The sequence below is a fragment of the Pan paniscus genome, chromosome 11, assembly GCF_029289425.2.
Source record: "Pan paniscus chromosome 11, NHGRI_mPanPan1-v2.0_pri, whole genome shotgun sequence".
In the NCBI taxonomy this organism is placed as follows: domain Eukaryota; kingdom Metazoa; phylum Chordata; class Mammalia; order Primates; family Hominidae; genus Pan; species Pan paniscus.
This window is the reverse complement of record NC_073260.2, coordinates 9,503,315-9,523,173: the sequence shown is the minus strand read 5'-3', so window position 1 is coordinate 9,523,173 and position 19,859 is coordinate 9,503,315. Positions and strand designations below refer to the sequence as shown.

Sequence of the window (19,859 nt, the reverse complement as noted above, 5' to 3'; positions counted from 1 at the left end):
AATACAAAAAAATTAGCTAGGCATGGTTGCGTGTGCCTGTAGTCCCAGCTACATGGGAGGCTGAAACAGGAGAATTCCTTGAACTTGGGAGGTGGAAGTTGCAGTGAGCCGAGATCGCACCACTGCACTCCAGCCTGGGTGACAGAGCGAGACTTCGTATCAAAAAAAAAAAAAAAAAAAAAAAAGAGAAACCAAGGTCTGGGTGCTAGGTGTGCTTCTTGCTATTGAGATGTCATTTCTTTCAGTCTCAGCTGACAGAAAAAAATGTGTGTATATACTGTTAAACACACACATATCTATAAATATTTCTATAGGTAAACATCTGTACCTATATTAAGCTAAACATGAGCTCGTGCTGACATCTCCAACTCTAATCCATTACACAGATCATTGGAGCCTCCTCCCCTTGCTTATCTGTGAATTCCCACCCCAACAGTGAGAGACCCAGCTCCCTCCATCTGGCAGCCACTTTTAAGCTGGATAAAAGATTACTCATTTTCTAGCAAAGGGAACTCTGGCAAGTGAGAACTGTTGACCATCCACTTATTTGCCTGTTCATCCCATAAACACGTGTTGCGTTGCTGTGTGCCAGATGTGCTAGGCCTTTAGTATTCATCTTGGGTTACCCCTGCACATCGCTGGGACCTGTAAATGTTTGTTGAAATATCCTGAAAATATTTTTTAAGTTTCGACTTTTTCATATTGGATTTAAAATACTTTTGTGCACCTGTTACAAGCCAAACACTATAGGGATCATTCATAGTTTTGAGGACTGCCTATCTGTCAGATTATGGGCTATGCCCTGGGGATTCAAATTTAAAAATTAGGCACACATGGTTCCTGCCTTCACTGACCATATTCAAGTGGAGGAAAAAAAAAATCTCCATTTTACAGATGAGAAAACTGAGGCTAAGAGTGAAAAGGATCTGTCCAAGGACACAAGTAGTAAGCTGCGAGGTGGGCTCAGATCTGACTCCTGGGCCAAACCACTGTAACCACAATACCTGCTCTAAATCCACCCAGAAGTCAGCCAATCTGCTCTTTCCTCTTTTGGACCCCTGTGGATGCCTCAGGAAAAATGAGGGCACAGGTAAGAAGGTACTTGACAGCAGGTTGCAGCATGTCTATGCTGCAGTGGTCCAATCATAGCTCACTGTTTGAAATAAATGAGAAAATCCATCTCAGTAATTCAGTTTTACATTTAGGCTACCCAAACCATGGGCTTTAAAAACATTACCTGATGCTGGTATAAGAAACATAATACAAACAATAAGGTTGGATTCATTTTGAAATTTAATAATTCTAATAGTAATAAGAAACATAGTTTATGCTTTTTCTTTTTTAATGAAAACAAACAAGTAATTTTGTAAAAGTCAGAAAACACCAGTATCCTTCTGATCTCATCCTGGATTTTTCTGTCAGCTGGAGGATGCATTTCTGACCCCATCCCAGACACGTGAAAGCAGAAGACATGATGCATCTATAATAATGAAAGCACAATCTAAAGACTATTATCACACCGTGAACAGCTTCTTCCTGACCCAGAGCAAATATTAAGAGAAAGACAATATATTTACAAACAAGATTTAATAATGCTCACAAGAATAGAGTTTGCCCCCAAATGGAAAATTACACATTATTTTGTTTCAAAAAGTTATAAATTTAGTGCTTGAAAAATCCAGCAGGTAAGTAGAAGGACTAACAGGGTCTGTTTCTGGAACTGTCCGCCAGCAAATGAGCATGCTCTGTCCTGGAAGCCATTTTTCTTTTTCTTTCTTTCTTTTTTTTTTTTTTTGAGACAGAGTTTTTTGCTCTTGTTGCCCAGGCTGGAGTACAAAGGTGCAATCTCGGCTCACCACAACCTCCGCCTCTTGGGTTCAAGCAATTCTCCTGCCTCAGCCTCCTGAGCAGCTGGGATTACAGGCATGTGCCACCACGCCTGGCTAACTTTTCTGTATTTTCAGTAGAGACTGGGTTTCTCCATGTTGGTCAGGCTGGTCTCAAACTCCCGACCTCAGGTGATCCGCCCACCTCGGCCTCCCAAAGTGCTGGGATTACAGGCGTGAGCCACCACGCCCAGCCAGGAAGCCATTTTTCATGGGAGGGATATAGGGAGAGGAAGGCGATATTTACATCCCACTCTGCACAGCTCAGTACCGCCTATTCATTTTCTTGAACTTCTCATAATGATAGTCATCAGTTGCCTTCTCGTTAGCAGGACGCTTGCGGTTAGGAGGGGACCCTGAGAAGGAAAAGAACAGGAAAGGTGGTTTGCCATGCTGGAACCCACTGCTAGACTTTACTCCATGCAGGCAAAGACAACTGCCTGTTTCCTTCCCCACAGGAGCCCCAGCGCCTAACCCAGTGAACACAGTAGGGCCTCAGTAGATACGTATTTGTCTTTTTTTTTTTTCTTTTCTTTTCTTTTTTTTGAGATGGAGTCTCACCCTGTTGCCCAGGCTAGAGTGTAATGGCATGATCTCAGCTCACTGCAACCTCCAACTCCCGAGTTCAAGTGATTCTCCTGCCTCAGCCTCCTGAGTAGCTGGGATTACAGGCACCTGCCACCTCGCCTGGCTAATTTTTGTATTTTTAGTAGAGACGGGGTTCACCATGTTGGCCAGGCTCGTCTTGAACTCCTGACCTTAGGTGATCTGCCTGCCTCAGCCTCCCAAAGTGCTGGGATTACAGGCATGGGCCACCGAGCACGGCCAATACCTTTTTCTTTTCTTTAAAAAAAAGATGTGGCCTCACTCTGTCACGCAGGCTAGAGTGCAGTGGTCCAATCATAGCTCACTGCAGCCTTGAACTCTTAGTCTCAAGCAATCCTCCTGTCCCAGCTTCCCCAGCAGCTGAGACTACAAGTGTGAGGCACTGCACCCAGCTAACCTTATGAGTAGCTTTTATTTGTCCTTACTGAAATTTTCTAACTTCTTGAGTCTCTACTGTGCGTGAGAATATGAGAGAGTATGAATTCTCAGAGCAATCCTAACAGGTAGGTTCTATTAGGATTCCAATGAGGAAACTGAGGCTTAGAAAGGGGAAGGCACATAGTCATGGTCCAGAGCATGGACTGGAACCCAGATGCCCCGGCTCCAATGCCAGGCTCCACCCTGTCCCCCGCTGCATCCTGCCTCCATGGGTTCCCACATTGCTGAGCACTCCAGGCAGCCCCGAGGCCTTTGTTGCACTCACGCTCAGGCTCTGGCTTCTCCGTGTCGCCTACTCTCAAGGGCCGGGCCTTGGGCTCTTCTTTGTTTCTCCGTATGGGCGCGTTGAGCTCCTCATGATAAACTGGACCCAAAGAGACCAGGGGACACGTTAGAACATGAGGTTCCTAGGGATCTCAGCCCAAATAGGGGAATGGGGGCAAGACTGCTCTCCCTGAGGGGCTTACATCTGTTGTGCTGCACGTAATTCACAGCCATGTTGGTAGGCACGAAGGAGGTCTCGCTGTCTTTCTTCTTGTTCTGCTGCTCTGCCAGCAGACGGGCCTTGGCATCCTCCGTGGAAATGATATTTTTTATTTTAGCACTATGGAGAGAAAGAAACCACACCACTTAGAAGATGATAGCACCTTACTACTCAGACATGAGTGGTGAGGCTAGCAGCCCAGCAGTACATAAGAAAATCATGTGTCCTGGGGCACAGCTCTCCACTTTATCAAGCACACTTGTAGTCACATTCTCACGGGACTCTCACGGCCGTTGGAGAACCACAGTTACTCTGCTCTTCTGATCAAGAGCAAATTGAGCTTCAGAGAAGTAAAATGCTTAAGGCTCAAAGTTTGTAAAGGCCAGAAAAGAGCCCAGAAGCCTCCCAGCTTTCTACTGTACCAGAAGATTATTCTAACAATTGTACTTCTTCCCTAACAATTCCCTTTTAAAGTGGATATTTTAAGAAGGATCATGGGGAGAAGGGGTGGGTGAGCCTTTAACATGGCTCCTGCTAGAAGAAAACAGAAGAATAAAGGGCCTGATACAGCTGAACAGCTGTAACACGCTAAAGAACCACTTTTGCTTCCAGCAGTCAGGGGCCCTTACTACTCTGATCAAGCCTTCAGCAAAACTTCTAGCAACAACCTGCCAGGGACAATCTCATTTGTATTTGTAGGATTCTAAGGACACAGATAAGAACATGGGGTCTCATTACATTGCCCAGGCTGGTCTTGAACTCCTGGGCTCAAGTGATCCTCCCACCTTGGCCTCCCAAAGAGCTAGGATAACAGGCACAAGTCACCATGTCTGGCCTTTTTTTTTTTTTTTTTTTAAAGGGTCTTACTCTGTCACCCAGACTGGTGTGCAGTGGTGCAATCATGGCTCACTGTAGCCTCAACTCCTGAGCTCAAGTGAGAGCCCAGCTAATTTTTTAAATTTTTTGGAGAGACAGGAGTCTGACTATATTTCTCAGGCTGATCTCCTGGCCTCACGTGATCCTCCTGCCTTGGCCTCCCAAGTACTGGGATTATAGGCTTATAGGCATCAGCCACCACACCTGTCCCCCATAAATTTTTTTTTCCTTTTTTTTTTGAGATGGAGTCTTGCTCTGTTGCCAGACTGGAGTGCAGTGGCATGATCTCGCCTCACTGCAACCTCCACCTTCAGGGTTCAAGCAATTTCCTGCCTCAGCCTCCCAAGTAGCTGGACTACAGGTGCCTGCCACCATGCCCAGCTAATTTTTGTATTTTTATTAGAGACGGGGTTCGACCATCTTGGCCGGGCTGGTCTTGAACTCCTGACCTCGTGATCCACCCGCCTCAGCCTCCCAAAGTGCTAGGATTACAGGCATGAGCCACCGCGCCTGGCCTGTCCCCCATAACTTTTAACTGGAAAGCACTGTGTCTTCTGCCTAGGGGTCTCAAACATACTCGATGCCCAGGTCCACCTCAGGAATGCCACTCAGCATCTGGTTGGAAAGCATCTCCTCGGTCTTCTTTGCTGAGGAAACGCGGATGTTTTCTGGAAGTTCATAAAGACAGTCCTCTGCATTCTTTGGCTTAACTTTCTGTTCCTCATGTTCCACGATCCCTTTCCTCTTCTTTAGCTCTGTCTCAATGTACTTCATCCTGAAGTGAGAAACCCAGAGGCCTCAGGGAGGGGTGGGAAACACACACCAGGTGTCCTCTAAATCAGTGGTCCCCAACGCTGGCCCGCAGACCAGTGACAGTCCATGGAGAAACGAGAAAAAAAAATAACTTGAGTTTTTTCATCAAGTTAGAAATTTTCTAAAGAAGCACCAACCTATGAGGTTATGTCCCACTAATCTATTGGTGTTATGATGTACAAGGTTCTTTGAAGACAGAAAGATGATAGTTTGCCAATAGCTTTGTTGGCAAAATAAAAAGTGGGCAAGCCCATGTTTTATCCCTGCAATGTTTTGGGGAAATATTACTAGTCATGAAACCACCTTTGAAAACAAGTTTTTATTTTTTATATTTTGGAGACGGAGTTTCGCTCTTGTTGCCCAGGCTGGAGTGCAATGGCGAGATCTTGGCTCGCCGCAAGCTCTGCCTCCCAGGTTCAAGCAATTCTCCTGCTTCAGCCTCCCGAGTAGCTGGGATTACAGGTGCCCACTACCACACCCGGCTAATTTTGTATTTTCAGTAGGGACGGGGTTTCTCCATGTTGGTCAGTCTGGTCTCGAACTCCCCACCTCAGATGATCCACCTGCCTCGGCCTCCCAAAGTGCTGGGACTACAGGCGAGAGCTACCGTGCCCGGCCTGAAAAGACCTTTTAAGAGGTTTTCAAAGTTCTTAAGCTGGGAAGTAGAAAGAGAGGGGCCAACTTTAACATCTTCTAGAAAATTCTAGAAATGTCATCTGTTGACTAAATATCTTGGACTCTGACCGGAGTCCAGCCCCAACTGCTCACAGCCAAACAGACTGACACTTACATGTCTGCATCCTCATCCCTTCGGTTGGTTTCTGCAGAAAACGATGTCCCCAGGTGCAGGTCCTCCTCCTCACTGATCCTGGAGGGAGAGAACAATGAGGCAGAGCTTTCAAGTCACAACTCAATGAGGCTGAGTTTTATGTTCTAAGAAGAAAACAAAGTCATAAGCATTTATAATATCCTATTTACAGTTGGCAAAAAAAAAAAAATGCCGTAGTATATGTAAAGAAAAGAAACTCTAGAAATATATGCAAGCAAACTGTTGGCTGCTAGTGATACCTCCAAGGATTGAGTGGATACAATCCATGGGGGATTGGTTCTAGTGTCCCTCAAGGATACCAAAATCTGCAGATAGTGAAGTCCCTTACATAAAATAGTATAATATCTGCATCTAACCTACACACACACTACCATCTGCTTTAAATCATCTCTAGATTACTTATAATACCAAATACAATGTAAATGCTATATAGTTGTCACAAAAGTACACAGTAAACTTTTATTTTTTTAATTTTTGAATTATTTGAATGTTTGATTTATTTATTTATTGAGACGGAGTCTCACTCTGTCACCCAGGCTGAAGTGCAGTGGCGCAATCTCAGCTCACTGCAACCTCTGCCTCCCGAGTTCAAGCAATTCTCCTGCCTCACCCTCCTGAGTAGCTGGGATTACGGGTGCCCACCACAATGCCCGGCTAACTTTTGTATTTTTAATAGCGACAGTGTTTCACCATGTTGGTCAGGCTGGTCTCGAACTCCTGACCTCAGGTAATCCGCCTGCCTCAGCCTCCTGAAGTGCTGGCATTACAGGCATGAGCCACCGCAGCTGGCCTGAATTTATTATTTTTGTTAATTGTTTTTATATGAAACTTCCCCACAGGTTCACTTATTTTATTTTTTTGAGACAGGGTCTTTCTCTGTCACCCAGGCTGGAGTGCAGTGGTGTGATCGCGGCTCACTCTAGCCTCAACCTCCCTGACTCAAGTGATTCTCCCACTTTAATTTCCTGAATAGCTGGGACTACAGGCACATGCCACCACACCCAGATATATACACACACATATATATATGCGTGTGTGTATATATATATGTGTGTGTATATATGTGTATATACACGTGTGTGTATATACATATGTGTATATGTGTGTACGTATGTGTATATGTGTGTGTGTGTGTGTATATATACACATTTTTTTTTTTTTTTTGTAGAGACAGGGGTCTCACTATGTTGCCCAGGCTGGTCTTAAACTCCTGGACTCAAGCTAACCTCAGCCTCCCAAAGTGTTGGGATTATAGGCATGAGTCATCATGCCTACAATACACTTTTACAAAAGGAGTCTACCAACTTGGCTCTAAGTTAACTTTTAAAGACTTTTTGCTTTCTTTGTTTTTAAATAACACACCCTTTGCAAAGCACAAAACCTGCTTCAAGATGTCCTACTAATGCTGCTGTTACAGGCCCCAGCTCTCTGAGGGAACCTAGACCCAGGCAGCGGCTAAAGGTGAATTTGCATCTAAGCTTGTCCTGCACTTACTTATCTTTGCCCCTTTCCTTCAGTTTCTTCATATCCACCATACCACCTGTCTTCATCTGAAAGGGATCATCCTGCAGAAAGCAAACACAGTTAAGAGGAAGCATCTAAATACATGGTAGTGGAATTTTTTTTTTTGTAAAGCACGCTCACTCACTGAAGAGCACTGCAGGGAGGGCTGCCATAACTACTCAGGGAAGACCCCATAACTTACCACTAGAGTGGTCTCCTCTTGTACCTTCTCTCCCACCAGCAAGGCCACAGCACTGAGCAAAACCAAAAAAAAAGGAGAGGGGGAGAGAGAGAAATGGCATAATTCAGAGATAAGGAGGAATCCTCTCAGGTATGCGGATTGCAACATTAGTGCAAGGGTGGGATTTGAGGGGTGGGTAGGCAAGCCAGCTGGAAAAGCCTGTAAGCATAAGACAGGGCTCAACGAGCACCGCAGATGCTGGAAGAAGGGTGCGCTGGTGGTGAAGTGGTACACTTTCCCACTTTCCTGTAAAGCCATTTGGCATTATCTTGGCTTGGAAATCTCATTTCTAAGATATTCTCATCATGGAAAGTGCAGCTAAAGATAAATTTAAGAGAATATCCACTGCAGCCTTATCTGATAGTACAAATTTACAAAATCACCTACATGCCCCAAAATAGGGGATTTGTTAACAAATTACAATACACACATCTGGTGGAATATTATGCAGCCATTAAGAAGGCTTTCTGAAAAATATTCCACAATATGGGTGAATGCCCACAATGTCATAATGAGTTGAAAAGAACAGGAAATAAAAGTACATAGAAAGATGTTCACAATCTGAGAGAGAGAGAGGAAAAAAAACAGATTGGAAAGAGTATTAAATATTAATACCAGTGCATTCTTGGGTGGCTCTGCAAGGAAAAAAAATGTTAACACTGATCATTTCCGGATGGGAGAATTATGGGTGCTTTTTATCATCTTGACTATACTTTTCTAAATTATACAAACTCTTAACGATCGATATGCATTTCACAATTAATTGGTTTTAATAAAAAACACGAGTTAGTGATCTGTTTCTGTATCTCTGGAGCACACCCCGAGACGACACAGCTCAGGGCATGTCCTGGTTAAACATGTGCAAAGAACGCTGTTCTCCAAGTTGGGCAGTGGAAGGTGTACAGTATGTCAAGAGAAAAATCTACGTCTGAGGAGATATTTGTGACAGCGACCCGGACGCGGATGTGTCTGTCGTCCCCGCCGCCGCCTCCTCCTCCCCGCGTGGTACCCACCTCACCCCGTTGGGCCTCTTCCTCAAGTTCTGTACCTCTCTGGTCTCTTCCAGTTTTAATCTTTAAAAAGAAGAAGAAGAAGAAGCAATGCATAAGCTGAGTGATTCCCCGCGGAATCCAAAGCTAACAGAGCCAATAAGGCACCTTCGAGGGCATCCCAGCCCAGCTACTGAGCCACCAGCACAGTGGTCCAGAGGACGACCTTGTGCCTAGACCCACCGGGAGTCAGAGCCACTGCGCATCCCGGAGGCATCTCTCTCAACCGTTCGAGCTTGGGGCGGTGGCCTCACTCCTTGAGCCTCAATTTCTGCGTCCGCAGAAGGAACCACCACCCGAGCTCACAGTTAACAATGTCAGCGAAGCGCCGAGCCGGTGGTGAGTCCCCCAAACAAGTCTATCTTTACCAAGCCTATGGGATCCCCGCCCCAAACGCACCGAACCTCCTCTGAGTCCTGCTCATCTTCCTCTGACTCCGAGTCGCCCCGGCGGCGACGGAAAATCTTCCGGACGACCGGCATGGTGACAACGGCCCAGTTGTACAGCCGCCGCGCCTCTGCGCAGCAGCCCAGTCTGCTTCCGGCGCGCGGCAGAGCGGTCAGAGCGCCTGCCCCGTCTGGCCCCGCCCCCGGCACGCACAGCCCGCGTGGCCACGCCCCCTCTCCTGACGTCAGCCTCTTCCGATTGGACGGTAGAGGGAAGGAGGTGGGGCGTCGCCCGAAGGCCCCACAACCCTGCGCGGCGCCTCAGAAGGGGCGCGCTTGACTGACAGGCGGCGGCGGCGCAGTTGCGAGCGCAGGTGAGTTCCGGGCCGCCACCGGCTGCTTCTGTGGGCCGGGCCTCTCAGAGCATTGGCGACCCCAGCCCGGCTCCGGGCTGACAGGGCCTGGCCTCGCCAGGTACGCCAGACGCAGCGGCCCGGTGAGCGGAGCCCGGGACCCCCCCGGCCGCCGCCGCCCCTCTCCCCTCCTCCGGTCGGCGCCCAAGGGGGCCTCTGGGCCCCAGCACCCCACTCTGAGCTCCCTGGGGGCTCGTGGCTTCTCCAGAACCGGGGCCGACCCCCTCTCATTTCTGCCGGGGCCTGACCTAGCGTTGAAAGCATCCGCGTGGCGTCTCGCGTCTCGGGCGCTGACTTTTCTTTCCTCGGGCTCTGAGCCCTGACGTGCGTTTTTTTCTTTCGGAACAAAAGATGACCACTTCCCTGCGGTGCTGACTTAGAGTCCCAGCGCCGACTGCCTCACAAATAATGGCCCCCAGCTTCTCCGCGAGGAGAGGCGCGTCTGATGTTTTGAAGCCACGCAGGAGGGTTTGAGCCGGGGGACTCCTCCTCGGTGCTTGCCGGCCACCCCCCTGGACCTTCACGGGTCTGGTTTTCCTCCTTCGGCAGGTCTGTCGCTCTACCCTCTGCCCCTTCCACCCCGAAGATGCTGTGAGGATAAAGTTTATTTGAAAAACGGGTATCAGCAAACGCTTAGGAAATACCTAAATGCATAAATAATGGCTTCTAGGACTTTTAAGAACCCCTTAAGTAACAGTAGTTTTCCTTTTCTCAGTGTCATCCCTTACTTTGAGAACTACCTCTTATTAAGCAGTTACTATGTGGCAGGCCCTGGGCAAAGCATCATCTCATTGAATTCTCCCAGCAATCCTTTGAGGTAGATTGTTTTTCGTTTTACAAACGAGAATGCGGAGTCTCCGAGGGGCAGTGCACGCCTCAAGTTACCCAGCTAGGAGGTGGAACAGGAATTGGTTGCAGGTCAGTCTCTGCCGCACGGTTTGCACAGGGCCTGGCACGGTAGGAGTGCAGTAGATGTTTGCTGCTGCTGCAGCTGCTGTTACATCTCATTGGCTAGGGGGAAGGGCCGATGGGGGCTGTCTGGGGTTCCCCTTTCTGGAAGACCATTCCGAAGCAGGGCAGCATTTCTAGAATGCCTTACGTTTTCTCTGGAACAGTCTCCACTGAGATTGTTCTTCTCTTCCTTGGGCTGGAAAAAATAGTAGACTCGGGACTTCTTGCACCAGCGTTTTATCTTTGGTCAAAAGCCATATATTAAAGTCTCAAAGTCTTGCCCTCTGCAGACTGGTTCAGCCAAACCCAGATGCACGTGCACTCACTGGATGCGGAGTCCCTGTCAGATGATGGAGAGGCTCCTTGGGAATTGCTGCAGGAGTCCAGGGGGTCAACGTCTGCAGCTCTCACGCTCTCAGAGGTGGCTCTGAATCTGCGCATCAAGCAGCCCATCCACCAGGGGGTACTGGACACTACTAAGGAAAGGGCAAGAAGGCCAGGGGCATTTCTGGACCCTCCTCCTCAGCTGAAGTCCCAGGGTACAGATGAGCTGCTCCCACCCTTGCTCCATGAGGCCAGAGGACCCAGTGATAACCACCACCTGTGCTGTGGCAGATCTAATTGAGTGCTGTTTAGCAAAAGGAATGCTGAAAAAGTGGCAGCTATGAATCTGGCAGTAAGTGGCTTTGCCAAGAGACTGCAGCCCAAGTCTCACTGGGCCCTTTTAAGCGTAGGATGAGACTGTCTCTCAAAAGGACCCTCCCAGAAATACAGGTTCTATGCAGTTCAAAGATGAATCCAAGCTCTTAGTCTTGTTTGGGAGTTCAGTTGTTTTAAGAAAATGTACAGATTCAACCTAGGTTTTGGTTGGTTTCCTAGCTCCTTTCTGGAGCCAGATGAAATGTTGGCTTGTTTCAGGGTTCAGGGAGCATTCATGTCCGATTGGATTTGGGATCCAGCAACGTGATACAGTTCACAGCCCAGCTATAGTCGGCATCCAATAAATGTATTTATTGGATCAATGTATTCAACAGATTCTTAGCATTTACTGTATGAAGCAGGCACTGTTCTAAGTGCTTGAAATAAGTCAGCAAAAGAGACAAAAGATCCCTGATTAGTTGAGTGTATGTTCTCACAGTAAAGTATGTAAAGTGTGTTAGAAGATGGTAAGTGCTGTGGAAAAGAAACAAATAGAGCAAGACAAGGGAATCACCTCCGGGAGGGTGGCAAGGTTGAGTTGCAAATTAAAATTAGCGCATTCTGGTTTGGGATTTGGTTGGAAACATGACAGATAAAGCAGTGGATTGAATGATAGGCCTTGGGTTCCAGTCACTGCCTGGTGGTTTTAGGGGTCTGTAAGCTTGAACTTTATTTTACAAAAGCTTTTATTTAGAGTGTACACCCTGAACTCAAGTCCTGATTGTGGGGTATTTAACAGTGATGAAAGAGCCAGGCTGTTCTTAGCCTTTTACCTTAGCAAGACAAACAGTATCCAACTGGTTCTCATTAGCATGAAGGAGGAAACTTGGAGAAGCCATGCACGTTGACAACAATTTTTTTTTTTTTTTTGAGACGGAGTCTCACTCAGTTGCCTAGGCTGGAGTGCAGTGGTGCGATCTTGGCTCACTCCAACCTCCGCCTCCCAGGTTCAAGTGATTCTCCTGCCTCAGCCTCCTGAGTAGCTGGGATTACAGGCGCCCACCACCACACCTGGCTAATTTATGTATTTTTAGTAGAGACGGGGTTTCACCATGTTGGCCAGGCTGGTCTCGAATTCCTAACCTTGAGTGATCCGCCCGCCTCAGCCTCCCAAAGTGCTGGGATTACAGGTGTGAGCCACTGTGCCCGGCCAACAACAAATATTTAAAGGCAGGAAAGTGGCAGTGCTCTTTGGCTCCAGTGAGCAGTCATGGCTCAATAAATAGAAATTTCAGGAGAGCCAATTTCCATTGATTATAAAGACTTAGGTTTGAAGCAACTAGAGCTGCCCTCTGGGAAAAGGGTGATTTTTATCATCAACGACTGCTCAAACTGGGTTTGGAGAACAACCCAGTAGGGCTTTTACAGAGCAGAGTTGTGCCTTAAGGGGAAGATGCATGGTTTCTAAACCCCTTTAAACTCTGAGATTGCATGGGGGAAGGCAGCTGCAGATCATGCTGCCTGAAAAGAGAGGATCTGATTTCAGGCCCCAGAAATCATGATTTTCCTAGTTCTTAGTTTCCGCATCTCTAATGTGAGTTTTTTCTAAGGTTTCTAGTCTGAGCTTCGAGACTGAGTTTCTGCTCATGCTTACTCACCACTGAGTGTGAGGCTTTTAATGACCTGGGCCAGTGACTGGCTGCAGCCTAGGGTAGCCCCAAACCCACGCCTTCTCCAATTAAGGGACTCTTCCGGACAGAGCTCAGAGCAAAGGGTAGTAGCAGGCTTTGAGCTGCAGGGAGATAGTGTCATATCCTAGACTGAAGGAAGTTAAGCTGAGCAGAAAAATGCTCTGAAGAATGACTCAGAAGAGGCTCTTGTGAGGAAGCTTCCTTGGAGTACGCGTGTTTGGATTTGGGGAGGTGAAGGTCGTCCCCATGCCAGGCTGGCCAGGGCTGTTTGTGACATCGTGGAGCTGAGTGTTCAGAGCATGGGCTTCAGGGCAGGTAGTCGTGGGTTCGAATTTTGGTTCTGCAGCTCAGTAGCTGTGTGACCTTAGCCAGTTATTCCACTTCTCTGAGCCTCGGTGTCTCCATTGTTAGTGATGGAGATGGATTTAATTTGGAACCTTGCCACCTCCCAGGGTGGTTGTGAGGGTCCAGTGAGGTCACATGTGAGAACACCAGACTAAGATGTTAGTGTCAGTTCCAATATTCAGGGCCGTGGGGCAGGGGGCAGGGCGATGAGGAGACACAGAAGTGTGTGGGCAGCAGAGACTGTGGAAGTGCGGAGGCATGGGGAGGCCTGAGGGCTCTGCTTTGAGAGTCAGAGGATGGTGGCCTCCGAGTGAGGACTGGGTTAAGGGAAGGGGTGGGTGTGTCTGGGACTTAGGGGGAATGCTGTTGTGTGGAGGTAGAGTAAAGACAGCAGGAGGGAGAGAAAGGGTGTGCGAGGGCCAGAGGGGAATGTGGAGGGGGTGGGCACACACCCTGTGCAGGGCTGGGGGTGTGAGATGGCTAATGTGGTTGGGGTCAGCGTGGGCAGGACTGTGGGCATCGTTGTGTGGGTGGGAGGCCGGGAAGTGTCGCCGTCCCCATCCTGAGGGACTGGTTCCTCGCTGGGAGGAGGAGGATGTAGCCAGAACCTCTGGGAAAACAATGAGTAACAGGCACCAGAGGCAGCCAGGTCCAGATGTGCTGCCCACCTAGGACCACAGGCTGTGCTGGCTGGTCCCTCCCCTGCCCTTCCTCAGGCCTTGCCCCTCCACTTTGCCCCTGTGGGTGGAGTGGCACTTTCCCCCTCCCTGGAGGCCCAGGGAAGGAAAGCTGCCTTTATGAGCCTGAAGCATCTTGGAGGTCTCCTGGGGCCAGCAATGGTGGGCTCTTTGCCAAAAGTCTCAGGCCTTCCTCCTCCCATCCTGTGCTCTCCTGCCCCAAGAGAGGAGGCTCTGGTGGGCCGGGAGGGCGGGGCACACGCTGCACCTTGCTGACTTGTCGTACAGTAGGTCCTACTCTGCGTGGCTGCACCTGGAAGCACATTCTTTCAGCTGCACAGGTGTCTTTCCCTTTTGGCCTTTATGAAATGCCTGCTGTGCACACTCCATATATTTGCACAGAGGCACAGGTGGGACAGAAAGAGTGGGGAAAGCAGACACAACCTGCTTGCTTCCTGCTGTGTTGCTTCCTGTCTGGGACCTTCCATTCCTCCTCTGTGAGATGAGAAACAGCCGCCCTTGCCCGAGAGAGTGGGTGAACGAAGCCCTGGGTACCAGGTCTGGAGGCTCAGTGGGTGCTGGGTCCTGGATCCTGCGATGGGGCTGCCTGTTCTAGAAAACCCGCTCCCTGCTCCCACCTCAAAGGTGAGAAAGGGAATCTATTTTTTTAAAAAGTCAAACTTAAGAAAAATTACAAGAATACAATGAACTCCCACATACCCCTCACCTAGATTCACCAACTAGTAACATTTGCCTTATTTACTCTAATCTCTATAGTTATTGTCATAATTATTGCTGATTCAGGTAGGAGTAAGCTGCAGACATCACAGTCCTTTTCCCCTAAATATCCCAGCGGGAATTAACTAAGAATAAGGATATTATCCTACATAACCAAAGCGTGAGTTCCACCTTTAGAAACTTTTTTTTTTTTTTTTTTTTTTTTTTTGAGACAGGGTCTTGCTCTTGTCACCCAGGCTGGAGTGCAGTGGCGCCATCTCAGCTCACTGCAACCTCCGCCTCCCAGGTTCAAGTGATTCTTCTACCTCAGCCTCCCAAGTAGCTGGGACTACAGGTGCCCACGACCATGCCCAGCTAATTTTTGTATTTTTAGTAGAGACGGGGTTTCACCACGTTGGCCAGGTTTGTCTCAAACTGCTGACCTCTGGTGATCCGCCAGCCTCAGCCTCCCAAAGTGCTGGGATTACAGGTGTGAGCCATCATCACTCCCGGCCTAGAAACTTTCACATTGATGGAATCATGTATTTGTTTCCCAGACCTGCCATAACAAAGTACCACAGACTGGGTGGCTTAAACGACAGACATTTATTTTCTCACAGTTCTGGAGGCTAGAAGTCTCAGATCAAGGTGTCGACAGGTTTGGTTCTTCTGAAGGCCCTTTCCTTGGCCTGCAGATGGCCATCTTCTCACTGTGTCCTGGCTTGGTCTTTCCTCTGTGTGAGTCCAGATTTTCTCATCTCATAAAGATACCAGTAAGATTAGATTAGGGCCTGCCCTAAAGATCTTATTTTAACTTAATTACCTCTTTAAAGACATTATCTTCAAATATGATTACATTCTCAGGTCCTGGTGGTTAGAACTTCAGCATATGAATGGGGGAGAGAGAACAATTCAGTCCATAACAAATACTGTGATCTAACAGGCAGTCCACACTCAGGCGTGCCGGTTGTCCTGGGGATGTTCTTTGTGGCATCCCCCCACCTTGACCCACAATCCAGCTTTGTTATGTCTCCTCAAGTGTCTTGCCTGAACAGTTTCTCAGCCTTGGTGGAGAAAGGGAACCTTCAAGTTGCAGGGAAGCAAAGGTGCTCAGCAGGAATGAGGGTTCAGAAGCGCAGGCTGCCCCAGAACAGGGAAGCTGTTGAAGGGTTTGCTCTAGTCCATGAAGTTGCCTTTCCTGGCTTTTTCTTTGATGTCAGAAGCACTAGGAGGTGAGCTTAGATCTGAAGAAGCGCACCAAGAATCTGTGCATGAGTCCCCTGCTGTGTGTCTGACTCCATCACCATGGTGCCTGTTCGTTGCTGGGCTGGTTGGCCTGCAGAGCAGAGTGGTCTCATGGAGGGTGCTCTACTGAGTGACCTTGAGCATGTGACTTCTATTCCTACCAATTTCAGTGTCCTAATGTATAAAACAGCCAGTGACACAAATTATAGTAGTAAACATTTTTTGAGCATTCTTGTCATGCAAATCAATAGAAAATCTGAGCCACCCAGAAAGTCCATGAGGCCCTAAGTCATTCAACTTAGCGTTTACTGTGCATTGGCTCACTTCATCTTCTCAGTAACCCTAGGTGCTGTCATTGTCCCCATTTTATGAATGTGGAGACTGAGCGATTTATCTAAAGTCACAGACTTGCAAGGGGCAGAGTGAGGTACTGAACCCAGGGCTACTTGTCCCTGTAATTTCCTTCCATAGTGACTGTTACCTCCCGGGATAATGTATGTGCAGCAGCTGACCCTCAGTGAGTGTAGGAAACAGAGGTGCTGGTGGTGATTATCACCTCCCTAGTATCTGCTTGCAAGTACCCTGAGGTTGAAGTATGGGACTCTGTACACTACAAGAGCAGGGCCTATGCCTGGCTGTTTCCCAGCACCCCAAGTCACTGTTCCTAAGGAGGTACATGGTCAGTGTTGGTTGGGTACCAAAAGGAAGCAAAATGATAACTTTCAGACAGCTGAGATGTGCGCCCTCTTGTCGACCCCCATGCTTCCGATATTTTAGGTCCTGTGTGTGGAAGTTTTTTTTGTTTTTTTGTTTTGTTTTTTTTTTTTTTTTTGAGACGGAGTCTTACTCTGTTGCCCAGGCTGGAGTGCAATGGCGTGATCTCGGCTCACTGCAACCTCTGCCTCCTGGGTTCAAGCGATTCTCCTGCCTCAGCCTCCTGAGTAGCTGGGCATACAGGCATGTGCCACCATGCCTGGCTAATTTTTTGTATTTTTAGTAGAGATGGGGTTTCACCATATTGGTCAGGCTGGTCTCGAACTCCTGACCTTGTGATCCACCCTCCTCAGCCTCCCAAAGTGCTGGGATTACAGTTGTGAGCCACCGCACCTGGCCCTTTGTGTGGAATATTAAGCACCCAGTGTTTTCTGTACTACCGCCCTTTTTCCTTCATAGAAATGATTTTTAACCATTAATTTTTAAAATGTTAGTAAGCCTTAAACTTTTTATGTTGCACATACTCATATACTGCTGATAGGCAGATAAATGTATATACTGTTTCTAAAGGGAAGCTTATCAATATCTATGTAGAGCCTTCAAAGCACACATTTTGACCAATAATTTTTTTTTTTTTTTTTGGTCAAAGATGTAGGCCGGGCGTGGTGGCGTACACCTGTACTCCCAGCACTTTGGGAGGCCGCAGTGGACAGATCACTTGAGGTCAGGAGTTCGAGACCACCCTGGCCAATGTGGTGAAACCTCGTCTCTACTAAAAATGCAAAAATTATGTGGGTGTGATGGTGGATGCCTGTAATCCCAGCTACTCTAGAGGCTGAGGCAAGAGAAACGCTTGAACCCAGGAGGCGGAGGTTGCAGTGAGCAGAGATCACGCCACTGCAGTCCAGCCTAGGCAACAGACTAAGACTCCGTCTCAACCACGACAACAACAAAAAAACAGTCTGGTCGCAGTGACTCACGCCTGTAATCCCAGCACTTGAGAAGCTGAGGCAGGCGGATCACCTGAGATCAGGAGTTCAAGACCAGCCTGACCAATGTGGTGAAACCTCATCTCTACTAAAAATCCAAAAAGATTAGCCGGGCGTGGTGGTGTGTGCTTGTAATCCCAGCTACTTGGGAGGCTGAGGCAGGAGAATTGCTGGAACCCAGGAGGTGGAGGTTGCAGTGAGCCAAGATCGCACCACTGCACTCCAGTCTGGGTAACAAGAGTGAAAACTCCATCTCAGAAAAACAAAACAAAACAAAACAAAAAGATTTAGTCAAAGTTTCACATTCCTGGTGGCTCACACCTGTAGTCCCAGTACTTTGGGAGTCCAAGGCAGGCAGATTGCTTGAACCCAGGAGTTCCAGACCAATCTGGGCATCATGGCGAAACTCTGTCTCTATAAAAGAAAAATTAAAAAGTAGCCAGGCTTGGTAGTGCATGCCTGTAGTCCTAGCTACTTGGGGGGCTGAGGTAGGAGGATCACCTGAGCCCAGGGAGGTAGAGGCTGCAGTGAACCATGATCACACCATTGCACTCCAGCCTGGGTGACAGATTGAGACTTGTCTTTAAGCAAAACAAAAGATTCATATTCCAAAATGTTTCTCAGTGCCTTCTTTATAATGGCAAAACACACATACACAAAATACAAAAATACCACGTCCTATGATGGATAAATAATTCAGTAAGGGGTTGTATAGCTTAAATTATATGTGGTATAATATTATTCACCTATTAGAAATGAAGCTGAAAAGAAATTTAGTGACATTAGAAATATATAAACCAAAAAAAGCTGTATACAAATTTATTGGTTATATTGCAGTTTATTTTTAAAATTTATATATCTGGTTGGGCGTGGTGGCTCACGCCTGTAATCCCAGCACTTTGGGAGGCCCAGGCAGATGGATTGGTTGAGCTCTGGAGTTTCAGACCAGCTTGGGCAACATGACGAAACCCCACATCTACAAAAAATACAAAAATTAGCCAGGCGTCGGAGTGTGTGCCTGTAATCCCAGCTACTCGGGAGGCTGAGGTGGTAGGATGGCTTGAACCTGAAGTGGAGAGTGTGTTCAGTCGAGATCGCGCCACTGCACTCCAGCCTGGGTGACAGAGCGAGACTGTCTCAAAACAAAACAAAACAAAAAATTATATATTCGTACATGTAAATAAGACTTACCAAAACCAAAAAGGTAACCATATTTTTTTTCCTGTACAGCAGGATTACAGGTGATTTTTATTTCATTTTATGTCTGTGTCTGTTTCCAGCTTCTATGAAGGTATATATCAAATTTATGAAAACCAGACAAAAATGCCTTTAAAATTTTCAGGACAAGTAGGAGAAGATGAAAAATTTGAATACAACATGGAGGTAAATGAGGCAAAAATGAATATTGAGAGGGCCGGTCATGGTGGCTCATGTGTGTAATCCCAGCACTTTGGGAGGTGGAGGTGGGCAGATCGCTTAAGCCCAGGAGTTCAAGACCAGCTTGGGCAACACGGCAAAACCCTGTCTCTACCAAAAATACAAAAATTAGCCAGTCTGGAGACCTGGTCTCTAAATAAATAAATAGATAAAAATACAAAAAACACATGCTGAGGGCACTTCTTGGCCCGTGTGAGTCACCTGGAGAAGTGTGCTTAGGAGCCATCCAGGTAGCAGCTCTGGGGACTTCTGGGACCACTCAGATGCTCCCACCCCTTCTCTGAAAACCACCCTGTGTAGGCTCAGGGCAGTGCCTGGCACAGGGGCCTGGAGAGCTCCAGGGAACGGAGGCTCTGTCCCCTATGGTGCCCTCAGGAGTTTGGGGAAGAGCAACATACCTAGGAAGCCAGATGCACACTCTTCTTATTTTCTTATTTTGGAAACTTGAAAAACCATTAACAGTAACCAATTTAGGTATTTTTGTTTGTTTGTTTTTGTTTTTAGGAGCAGAGGTTTAACAGGCAAAAGAAAAAGAAAGAAAGGAAAACAGCTCTCTCTCTAGTGAGAGAGAGGGGCCTTCTGAGAGGAAAAGCATTTTTTGTTGTTTTTTGATTTTGGTTTTGTTTTAGAGATGGGGTCTTGCTCTGTTGCCCAGGCTGTAGTGCAGTGGCACAATCCTAGTTCACTGCAGCCTTGAGCTTAAGGGATCCTCCCTCCTCAACTTCCCAAAAGCACTAGGATTACAGGCGTGAGCCACTGTGACTGACCTTATTAGATTATTAGATTAGAATGATTATAACACAGTCATTCAGGAAGCAAGCATAGGAAGAAAAAAAAGGCAACACAAGTTCATTGTGGAAAATGCAGAAAAGCAAAAAGGAAATAAAAATCACTTGACTCTATCCTCCAGAAATGATAATAGCATCCTTT

The 19,859-nt window shown here is 47.5% G+C and overlaps 2 protein-coding genes across 7 annotated transcripts in view; one reads left to right on the top strand and one right to left on the bottom strand.

Moving 5' to 3' along the window:
• Window positions 1–1,275: 1,275 nt before the first annotated feature.
• On the bottom strand, window positions 1,276–9,320 carry C11H9orf78 (chromosome 11 C9orf78 homolog). Its single transcript, XM_003822369.5, has 9 exons — window positions 9,125–9,320; window positions 8,690–8,749; window positions 7,638–7,689; window positions 7,427–7,497; window positions 5,894–5,971; window positions 4,868–5,065; window positions 3,398–3,534; window positions 3,196–3,294; window positions 1,276–2,242 (listed from the first exon to the last, which is right to left on the bottom strand). Exons 1-9 carry the CDS (start codon window positions 9,205–9,207, stop codon window positions 2,151–2,153), a joined length of 870 nt encoding a protein of 289 aa, XP_003822417.1. The 5' UTR covers window positions 9,208–9,320; the 3' UTR covers window positions 1,276–2,150.
• Window positions 9,321–9,355: 35 nt separating this feature from the next.
• The window catches only part of USP20 (ubiquitin specific peptidase 20), a 46,489-nt gene continuing 35,985 nt past the window's right edge, over window positions 9,356–19,859 (top strand). Inside the window, exons 1-2 of one of the 6 annotated variants that reach the window (XM_055117117.2) lie at window positions 9,440–9,485; window positions 10,766–11,151. The gene's annotated coding sequence lies outside the window, so the exon portion shown is untranslated. Of the gene's footprint in view, window positions 10,074–10,244; window positions 10,443–10,765; window positions 11,152–19,859 lie in introns of those variants that run through there. The other 5 variants (XM_055117118.1, XM_003822365.3, XM_003822366.5 and 2 more) reach the window with 5 other exon arrangements.